Source organism: Rhinichthys klamathensis, unplaced genomic scaffold, assembly GCF_029890125.1.
Source record: "Rhinichthys klamathensis goyatoka isolate OS25496 unplaced genomic scaffold, OSU_Roscu_1.1 h1tg000118l_1, whole genome shotgun sequence".
Taxonomy (NCBI): domain Eukaryota; kingdom Metazoa; phylum Chordata; class Actinopteri; order Cypriniformes; family Leuciscidae; genus Rhinichthys; species Rhinichthys klamathensis.
The window spans coordinates 408509-420000 of NW_026606655.1; the positions used below are offsets into that span (position 1 = coordinate 408509).

General features: G+C 38.4%; 1 protein-coding gene across 1 annotated transcript in view; it reads left to right on the forward strand.

Moving 5' to 3' along the window:
- ciz1a (cdkn1a interacting zinc finger protein 1a) overlaps positions 1 to 11236 on the forward strand; it is a gene marked incomplete at its 3' end in the record, with an annotated part of 28057 nt that extends 16821 nt beyond the window's left edge. The window contains exons 11-16 of the mRNA XM_056255088.1: positions 1721 to 1814; positions 2585 to 2698; positions 5658 to 5771; positions 9510 to 9588; positions 9672 to 9793; positions 11138 to 11236. Of these exons, the coding sequence (XP_056111063.1) occupies positions 1721 to 1814; positions 2585 to 2698; positions 5658 to 5771; positions 9510 to 9588; positions 9672 to 9793; positions 11138 to 11236 (622 nt within the window). The remainder of the gene's footprint in view (positions 1 to 1720; positions 1815 to 2584; positions 2699 to 5657; positions 5772 to 9509; positions 9589 to 9671; positions 9794 to 11137) is intronic.
- Positions 11237 to 11492: the final 256 nt, after the last annotated feature.

Consider the following 11492-nt stretch of genomic DNA (forward strand, 5'->3'; position numbering starts at 1 on the left):
TAAAAACTAGCCTAGAGCGCCATCTGCTGTTAAAAACTAGCCTGGAGCGCCATCTGCTGTTAAAAACTAGCCTAGAGCGCCACCTGCTGTTAAAAACTAGCCTAGCCTAGAGCGCCATCTGCTGTTAAAAACTAGCCTAGCCTAGAGCGCCACCTGCTGTTAAAAACTAGCCTAGCCTAGAGCGCCACCTGCTGTTAAAAACTAGACTAGCCTAGAGCGCCACCTGCTGTTAAAAATTAGCCTGGAGCGCCACCTACTGTTAAAAACTTGCGTAGCCTAGAGCGCCATCTGCTGTTAAAAACTAGCCTGGAGCGCCATCTGCTGTTAAAAACTAGCCTGGAGCGCCATCTGCTGTTAAAAACTAGCCTAGCCTAGAGCGCCATCTGCTGTTAAAAACTAGCCTAGCCTAGAGCGCCATCTGCTGTTAAAAACTAGCCTAGCCTAGAGCGCCACCTGCTGTTAAAAACTAGCCTAGCCTAGAGCGCCATCTGCTGTTAAAAACTAGCCTAGCCTAGAGCGCCACCTGCTATTAAAAACTAGCCTAGCCTAGAGCGCCACCTGCTGTTAAAAACTAGCCTAGCCTAGAGCGCCACCTGCTGTTAAAAACTAGCCTAGCCTAGAGCGCCACCTGCTGTTAAAAACTAGCCTAGCCTAGAGCACCACCTGCTGTTAAAAACTAGCCTGGAGCGCCACCTACTGTTAAAAACTTGCGTAGCCTAGAGCGCCATCTGCTGTTAAAAACTAGCCTGGAGCGCCATCTGCTGTTAAAAACTAGCCTGGAGCGCCATCTGCTGTTAAAAACTAGCCTAGCCTGTAGCGCCATCTGCTTTTAAAAACTAGCCTAGTCTGGAGCGCCATCTGCTGTTAAAAACTAGCCTAGAGCGCCATCTGCTGTTAAAAACTAGCCTAGAGCGCCATCCGCTGTTAAAAACTAGCCTAGCCTAGAGCGCCATCTGCTGTTAAAAACTAGCCTAGCCTAAAGCGCCATCTGCTGTTAAAAACTATAGCCTAGAGCGCCATCTGCTGTTAAAAACTAGCCTAGAGCGCCATCCGCTGTTAAAAACTAGCCTAGCCTAGAGCGCCATCTGCTGTTAAAAACTAGCCTAGCACCATCTGCTGTTAAAAACAATAGCCTAGAGCGCCGTCTGCTTTTAAAAACTAGCCTAGCCTAGAGTGCCACCTGCTGTTAAAAACTAGCCTAGCCTAGAGCGCCACCTGCTGTTAAAAACTAGCCTAGCCTAGAGCGCCACCTGCTGTTAAAAACTAGCCTAGCCTAGAGCGCCACCTGCTGTTAAAAACTAGCCTGGACCGCCACCTACTGCTAAAAACTTGCCTAGCCTAGAGCGCCATCTGCTGTTAAAGACTAGCCTGGAGCGCCATCTGCTGTTAAAAACTAGCCTAGCCTAGAGCGCCATCTGCTGTTAAAAACTAGCCTAGAGCGCCATCTGCTGTTAAAAACTAGCCTAGAGCGCCATCCGCTGTTAAAAACTAGCCTAGCCTAGAGCGCCACCCGCTGTTAAAAACTAGCCTAGTCTAGAGCGCCATCTGCTGTTAAAAACTAGCCTGGAGCGAATCGATTCATGATGAGTTCGGAAAAAATTGGAATCAATCCACGAATCGCGTTGCATCGATATATTGTGCAGCCCTAGGTATCTGTATCTTAGAGAACAAATACGTGATTGATTTTCACACATGCCTCACATGGCCTGACCTGTTCCAGTGAGAAGAGGCCCGGCCTGCAGAGGTGGTGCTCCACCTGCCAGACTCACTTCACCAGCAACGTCATGGAGCATCGCAGGACCAGGGAGCACAAGGTGAACTATTCCCACAGACTTCATGCCCTCAATCAGCTTAATCATATTTTTAATTACATTTTTTTATTTTAGTTTGTTCATTTTAGTTAAATTTTTAGTGGTTTTGTTAATGTGCATTAGTTTTTTCTTATATTTCTATTTAGGCTTAATTTATTTTTTGTTTCAGTTTAGTTTTATTTATTTCCAGTTAATAATTTTAGTGCTTCAACTTATTTCCGTTTATTGCCAAGACAACATTTAAAGTTTTTTGTTTAGTTTAAGTTTACGATTTTTTTTTTTTTTTTTTTTACTTTTAGTTTAGTTAAATTTTTTGTCACTTCATTATGTATATTTGTCATTTTATTAGATTTTTTTTTAAAAAATATTGCTATTTAGCTTTCTTTTTTCCATTTTTTTTTTTTCAGGTAATTCGAGTTGTTTATTTCCAGTGAATAATTTTAGTGCTTCTACTTAAACTTATTTCAGTTTATTGCCATGGCAACGTTTCTAATTTTCATTTAGTTTAAGGTTTTCAAATAAATGTTATATTTTGATTTATTTCAGCTTTATTTCAATAACACAGAAATGTTTTTAATAATTGTATTTTTTCTTAACATTAATTACCCTGCATGCAATCACTAAGATTGCCGTGTGTGTGTGTGTGTGTGTGCAGTAATAACCCTGTATGCAATTACTAAGATTGTCATTGCATATATGACTAGTAGTGACCACTTCTGTTTGCATGCTTCAGAACTCCTGGTTTAACCGTGTGTGTGTGTGTGTGTGTGCAGCGCTGCAGTCACTCGCCCAGCACCAGCTGCACCGTCTGTAAGCTGCACTTCAGGACGGCCAGAGAGTTCGTGGAGCACATGCAGTCCAAGGAGCATAAGCAGCGCGTCGAGCTGGTAATATTCAGAAATCCCTCTAATGATGCTTGTTTTTGTGTTATGCAATATAATAATAACAATACCTTTTATTTATAGGCGCCTTTCAATGCACTCAAGGATACCGTACAACATAAAAGTAAATCGGTAAAATACAAAGCTATGCAAAAAGACAGACATACAGATCAAACATAAAATTCTATTCTAAAAGCTATTCTAAACAGATAAGTTTTAATCTGAGCTTTAAAAAGGGAGATTGAATTTAACTGGCGAATATGGTGAAGCAAACCTGAACTTTTACTCTTGTAAAGCACAGAAGTGCTTGAAAAGTGTTGGGGAGATTTGTTCCTCTTCAGACGTGACCATTATTTTAATATTGAAAATAGAAATGACGTGTATATACGAGATGTCGAATTGGTCACACAAGAATTTCCCATGCATGTTAATTAAAAGGGGAAGAATTGGCTTTGTTTTTTTAAAGTCCCCCTTTAGTCAATAATTTTATCCCTTAACTCATCTTTGATCACCAAAATGACATATTTTATCGTGCAAATGCCTTAAAAATAGCTGGAATGTAACTCGACACCCTTGCCTCATTTAGTATGCGCGGCTCTACGATTATGCAAATGAGCCCCGCCTCCACTCACTCCCTCAGCTCAGAGATCCACTGGTTGACGATCACACGTTGATCTGATTGGTTACAAGGTCGTTTGTGACGTCAGAAACACCAGCGATTTCAAACCGTGTTTTTGAGACTGTCTTTGGTTCACTGCAGTTTTAAGCAGAAAATACTCAGCAATGCTGTCGACTTATGAACTTACACATGGTGTGTCTTAAAGCGTATTAAAAACACCACATAGACACATAAACAACATCAAAAGCTGGATTTTTTTAATTAAATTTTTTCTTTAAGTCTTTCTTGACTGTAAAGCATATTTTGTTGGAATATCCTGTTTGTTTCAAAGTAAATCCTACACCAAATATTTGTAAAATAAATGGAATTGGTGTGTATTAGTGTTTTTTTTTTACATATTGAGAACAAGGCAAATTGACTTTCTGTAGTAGCTGAGAGCATTTTATTAAGACTAAAGGTCCTTGCACACTGAGTGTGTGGCTCTGAATCGTCAAAATGCGAAAAACGCAGAAAATCGAACCCGATCCAAATTTGTTTATGACGGATGAAATTTCGGAGGCAGAGTGTAAACGTGATTGACACAAAGTAAGGTTGTATTTATTTTTTAACATGCGAAAATAATTCCGAACGAGAATTTCGGACTCTGTGTCAAGTCACCTTTATTTTTATATATATATAGCGCTTTTTACAACACAGAGTGTTTCAAAGCAGCTTTACAGAGATAACAGGAAAATAATACAACAAGGTTGTTTCCAGAAAAAAATAGTGTCATAGTCCAGCTTAAGTAAGTTCAGTGAGGTTTCATTTCTGTTGTAAAAGTTATTAATTTAGTTTATTTATATATTAGGGCTGGGAGAAAGAAATCAGTTAACCTAGCTATCGTGATTTCTTTTTCTTTTTCTTTTTTTGCGATTCTAAAATAACAAAAATTAATCCAGAATCGATATTAATTCAAATTCAATTGCTTTATTTTTGTCCTTGCTTGTAGATGAGGTTGACAGAAGTCAGCCTTGAGTAAGTGAGTGTGTCGTTGTCTGAGTGTTGAGTGGCGTAATATCCTGACTAGCGTCGCGGCGTGAGCCTGAACGCACTAAAGCCCTCGCGCTGCTCATATACTGAGAGAGAGAAGACCGTAGAGCTGCACGAGTCGGCTCTAAAACACTGATCTCCATTCAAACACACACGCCATCTTTCCATCCGTCTGTCTATTACAGGGTCTTAAACAGTCTAAATCACTATTTAAAGCCTTAAAAACTCTTAAGTTTGCTGAAGTATTGTGTTCTCGGTCTTAAATCATTTTAAACAGGCTTAATTTTCCTAGATCCATGTAAATCTCATTGAAATGCTCCCGCAGCGCTTTGGGATGTTTTTATTTATTTATTGCGTGGTGTTGTAGTTCCTTATTTCGCACGTCCAAATATAATTCGCTGTATTACGACTACAAAATAGACCAACAAGCCAATCAGCTTTGTGCATCCATCTAAGCTGTGTTCAGTTTGAATAAATTAATTTACTTTGCAAGTCATTTTGAGACTCTGCGTTTCCTTTGTACGTTTTTTTTAATGTCGTGATATAGGTCTTAAATTTAATTCATAATGGTCTTAAAAAGGTGTTAAAAAGTCTTAAGTTTGACTTTGTGAAACCTGCAGAAACCCTGTTATTAAACTTTGACAAAATCATATTTCAACATTCAGATCTGTGTCGGCGCTGCCCCGGAGAGAGTCGTCATGAAACCGCTTCACAAACAGTGTTTTCAACCTCATAGGATCATTATTTCTGTGATGCAATAGTTGAAATGATCATACAAGTACTTGGATAAAAGTTTAAAGTTCAGATATGAACACTGATGTCTACGATAGCGATCAAAATCAGCTTTTGATAGAAACTCGGTGCTTAAAATAACGCATGTATCGATTACATTGTTTGGCCACTAGGTGTCGACAAGTGACTGTTAAAATATGTATTAGTTATTGAATCATTTATTAAAGAGAATGTAGTATTGTGTGAGGCTTCTGAAATAAAAGTCAGAAAGATGTGATGATTTTTTTTTGTAAATATGACTCATCTTATACATCATGTACTGTAGTCTGTATAAGTGTATGATTTAACTTTTCCCGATGGTCTAGTGTTAAAAAAATGGCAATTTCGAATCGCAATACTTTTAGAATCACAATTCTTAAAAAAATCGCAATACATATTCGGCACCCAAGTATCGTGATGGTATCGAATCGGGAGATCGGTGTATCGTCCCAGTGCTGTTATATATATATATAATGCGGGAGATCAATACCTTAACTCTGTGTTTAATCTCAGTGAGAACGATGTTGTTTTGGTGTGTCACTGCAGCTGTGGAAGGAGTCGGGGAAAGACGGCGTGGATCAGCTGAACTCTGCCATGTTATTGGCCGAAGAGGACGGCGACTGCAGTGACGACGACAGGGAGGAAGAGGAAAACGGGAAGGTAAAACATTCTTCATTTACTTATACATTTATGCATTTGGCAGACGCCTTTATCCAAAGCGACGTGAAGGTACACATTCTTATCAGTTCTTCATGTATTCGGTTTCTAGAGCTTCCCGAACCTAGTCGACTGGTTCATTTAAGCCGAGTAGTAGCAAGTTTGTGATATTATTTAAATAGGACATACGCTTTTTCACATGTTCATCTTTCTTTAGTGTGTGTAATAGAGCTTTTTCATGCTCAAAAAGCAACGAGTTATTCTCTATATCAGTGTTTCTGAACTCCTGAAACGCCTCCATTGTAGTCTCGAGTTTCTCCCGGGAACGAACACGTCTCAATATTCCTCATTATAATAATTCATGCGCAGAATAAAGGGGCGGGGCCTGGTTGAGTTAGTTAGTAGTGTGTTAAACTGGCGGTTAAGAGAAGGGGCGGGACATTTCCCAAAACACACTCAAAAAGAGCTCGACCAATCACAACACACTGCTCCAGCCGACCAATCAGAGCACAGTGTGCTTTTCAGAAGGAGGGGCTTCATAAAGACAGGAAGTAAACAGAGCGTTACTGACAGACTGGGAAGAGAGGAGCCGCAACAATGGAGAATATGAGGAGAATAATCAACATTCAAGCAGGAAAACCTGTTCTTGTAGAGCACAATAACAACAAGACTTTAAAAAGGGCACAATAGCTTCTCTTTTAAATGCATTGAGCAGATTTATAAAGAGCACAAAAACAACAAGGCATCAGAAAATGGTTTGAGTTTCAGGGCTGGGACAGAATATTGCATGTAACAGTGCTAACATTATTCTACATTACTGAGAAATAATAAAACAAAATTAAATATAAATATTTAATGACATAATTATGTTTCTACTCCAATTCGTCATAACTTGTTCTTGAATATTAAATACATTAGGGATGCACGATATATCGGCCACCATATCGGTATCGGTATCATTATCGGTTTGATAAGAAAATTTGTCCGATATATTAAAGCTGATAAATAATGTATTATTTCCTTCAGCTGAGACGCTTCAGATGCAACATGAGGGTTTTAAACTGCTTAAAATATGATTGAAATCACTTCAAAAAGGAAAATACAGTTATACAAGTCTGTCATATCGGCTACATAAAACTATAATGAGAACGTCATTATAATTGTGTGTTTGGGACATGGATTTTAATGGTGAGACTTTTGTTTTAATAATCAGGCTCTCAACATTTATATAAAAATTTGGATTTAGATTTATCGGCCGATATATCGGTTATCGGCTTTCAAATATAAAGAATTATCGGTTATCGGTATCGGTCAAAATTGTCATATCGGTGCATCCCTAGTGCCTACAGAGAGAAATGCACATTAATTAAGCATGTCATGCACTAATTAACTCGAACACTTGTAACACATCTAGTTAATGTTCGAGCGAGCGATGGCTAACTAGGTTAAACTGATGAGCCATGTTTGAGGTGAGCGTTTGGATTTCCTACCCGATGTCATTACCTAATTAACCAGCTGTGTTAACGATCTGTGTTGTGTAAATACTATATTGTGACCCTGGAGCTCTTTTATGCAGTTACTTCACTTAAGGACATATTTAATAAGATTATGCCTGGATTTTTAATCATATGTTAATTTAAAAAATCTATAATATGACTTGCTGTTTTTGTATTTGTTTTTATTGTATTTATATGATATTTTGTATTTTTGTAATTTAATTTTTCCCATGAAAATAGCTTTGAATGCTGACATGGCATTAAATAAAATAATCTGTGACCCTGGACAACAAAACTAGTCATAAGTAGGGGTCGACCGATTATCGGCGCCAATATCAAGCATTTTTATGGTTATCGGTATCGGCCATTTTCAAAACCGATTTGCCCATAAAATAACTTTATTTTGAAATGCGCTATATTTGGCTCTGACGCAGCCACCTTTGTCGGAACTCACCACTCTGTAGACTAGACTAATGTCCCCGCACATCTGATTTGTTGGGAGTCACGAGTCCGGCCAATCAGCGCGGAAAGCTGAGGCACTGAAAGTGTTGCACTCTCACACCGAGAGAGCACTCGCTGACTAGAGCTGCTTCACTGATCACGCTTCAGTTGTCTCTCAAAGTTAAGGCAGCAGCAGACTTTGCTGAAGAAGCAAGATTACTACACTTAAGTTGAAAAATACCTCAATATAATAGAGCCCTGTGATTTCCGCGATGCAGAACAGACGGAGTCGCGGAATCAAAAAACCCTTTGTTATTCTTAATTTTGACATTAATTTACAGTTTTACACCAGACATAGCTATAATATATACACTCACCGGCCACTTTATTAGGTACCCCATGCTAGTAACGGGTTGGACCCCCTTTTGCCTTCAGAACTGCCTCAATTCTTCGTGGCATAGATTCAACAAGGTGCTGGAAGCATTCCTCAGGGAGTTTGGTCCATATTGACATGATGGCATCACACAGTTGCCGCAGATTTGTCGGCTGCACATCCATGATGCGAATCTCCCGTTCCACCACATCCCAAAGATGCTCTATTGGGTTGAGATCTGGTGACTGTGGAGGCCATTTTAGTACAGTGAACTCATTGTCATGTTCAAGAAACCAATTTGAAATGATTAGAGCTTTGTGACATGGTGGAAGTAGCCATCAGAGGATGGGTACATGGTGGCCATAAAGGGATGGACATGGTCAGAAACAATGCTCAGGTAGGCCGTGGCATTTAAACGATGCCCAATTGGCACTAAGGGGCCTAAAGTGTGCCAGGAAAACATCCCCCACACCATTACACCACCACCACCAGCCTGCACAGTGGTAACAAGGCATGATGGTTCCATGTTCTCATTCTGTTTACGCCAAATTCTGACTCTAACATCTGAATGTCTCAACAGAAATCGAGACTCATCAGACCAGGCAACATTTTTCCAGTTTTAACTGTTCAATTTTGGTGAGCTCTTGCAAATTGTAGCCTCTTTTTCCTATTTGTAGTGGAGATGAGTGGTACCCGGTGGAGTCTTCTGCTGTTGTAGCCCATCCGCCTCAAGGTTGTGTGTGTTGTGGCTTCACAAATGCTTTGCTGCATACCTCGGTTGTAACGAGTGGTTATTTCAGTCACTGTTGCCCTTCTATCAGCTCGAACCAGTCTGGCCATTCTCCTCTGACCTCTGGCATCAACAAGGCATTTCCGCCCACAGAACTGCCGCTCACTGAATGTTTTTTCTTTTTCGGACCATTCTCTGTAAACCCTAGAGATGGTTGTGCGTGAAAATCCCAGTAGATTAGCAGTTTCTGAAATACTCAGACCAGCCCTTCTGGCACCAACAATCATGCCACGTTCAAAGTCACTCAAATCACCTTTCTTCCCCATACTGATGCTTGGTTTGAACTGCAGGAGATTGTCTTGACCATGTCTACATGCCTAAATGCACTGAGTTGCCGCCATGTGATTGGCTGCTTAGAAATTAAGTGTTAACGAGCAGTTGGACAGGTGTACCTAATAAAGTGGCCGGTGAGTGTATATATATATATATATATATACTCTATGTATTTTAATCAATATTTAATCAATTTTAATCATTCACTCACTTCACACGGACCGACCGTCTCTCGCAGGAACATGTTCCAACACATCGGCCAATCAGAGGAACTTATCGGCCGATGCCGATATTTAAAAAATGCCAAATATCGGCCGATATATCGGTCGACCACTACTCTATATGAATAAATGTTGTGTGTCTTCCAGGAGGGTCTGTCTGCGCAGATGGAGGTCACACTAGAAGATCTGACTGAAGACGAGGAGTTTGACTCTGACACAGTGTATGGTGGGTAATAATTAGCCACGGGATACAAGTACGATCACGACATCTTTAATATGTGGCATTATATTTAACGTTTTGTCTCCCAGGGTCTAGTTTTGTGGTGCCTGTCGCTGGGTTTCTCTGTCGACTCTGCGATCAGTTCTATCACTTTGAGTCTTCGGCTCGACACACACACTGCAAGACGCTCACACACTTCGAGAATCTGAAGGTGCGTTTAAACTTTGACCTTTCAATTTGTTGTTCGTTCAGTTACATAAATGTACTTCTTATTTGGATTTATTAATATTTCTCGTGTCAGTTTAATGCTTTGGTCGGGTCCTCATTGTTTTAAACACTTCTTGCATAAATTATATAATCTGATTATTTTTGTTAGTAGCTTATAATGTAGATTAAGTCTTGTTCAGACTTTAATATAAAGTCAGTAGGAATTGTATAGTTTTTTTCATCAGTTTCCCACTGATAAAATATCCAGTTTTTTTCCCCTGGTGTCAGTGTTATTTTATTTTAGTATCATTTATATACTATAATATTGTATTTATTAATGTTTTCAATTATTTTTTGGGTTTTTTTTTTTATAGTTTATCATTTTAGTTTACATTTTATTAATTTTGTTACTTGCTTTTGTCATTTTTATTAGTTTTTTTATATTAATATTTTTATTCCAATTTTACTTTTAGTAATTTTAGTACTTATTTAATTTAGCTGCGAAGGCTATATATATATTAGATGAAAAACGTAATAAAAATATTATATATATTACATAATAGAAATATATATATATATATTTATTAGATGAAAAAGTTATAAAAAAATAAGTATATATATATATATTAGTATTTATATTATATATAAATACTATATTTTTAAGCTTAGTTTTTTCATCTAATATTTATACTTCAAATATGCTTTTGTCTCTCAATTGTGCAATTTTTCAAAAATGCCACAATTACAGAAAAGTATTTTTAATAGTTAAAATACTTAATATCAACATTGTCTTGAATGTTCCGTTTCACTCAAAAATACTCCATATTTTGGAAGAAAAATTATTTGTGAATAGAATAATTTCACGTTGACTTTAACTGTATCTTGTCTAGCTACACAATACTCATGTACAGCTGTACTTTATTAATTATTAATAAATTATTATTATATTATTATATTATTAATTATTATTAATAGTATATAATGTTCATTTGGTTAACATTAATTAATTAATATATAAACTAACATGAACTAACCATGAGCAATACATTTGTTACTGTATTTGTTAATCTTTGTTAATGTTAGTTAATAAAATACAGTCATTCATGTTTGTTCACAGTGCATTAACTAATGTTAACAAGATTTCAATAAAGTATTAGTAAATGTTGACATTAACAAAGATTAATAAGTGCAGTTCATTATTAGTTCATGCTAACTAATGTATAGTACTTAATGAACCTTATTGTAAAGTGTTACCATTTAATTAATTGTATGTGCTTTAGAAATACATCAGAATTTTTGGTGGCCATGTTCCATTTATATATCATGCTGTTCATTTGTGGTTGTGCAGCGTTATAAAGTCTCAAGGAAACACGAAGACTCCGGTTCAACCTCGGGAGAACCGACACACCACATCAGTCCCGATGAAACCTTCACCTCGTCCACGCCTCAAATCCCCAAACCAGCCCTGGAGATCTCCGAGTCCGTGAGCTCCTCACTCCCCAGCATCAGCACGAACACCAGCATCCGTCAGGAGCACCAGCCGGATCTCGTTAGCGTTCCCGAGGGAAATGAGGATCTCGTTAGGGATCCTGAGGTAAACGAGGATCCCGTCATTAGCGTTCCCGAGGGAAACGAGGATCTCGTTAGGGATCCTGAGGGAAACGAGGATCTCGTTAGCGTTCCCGAGGGAAACGAAGATCTCG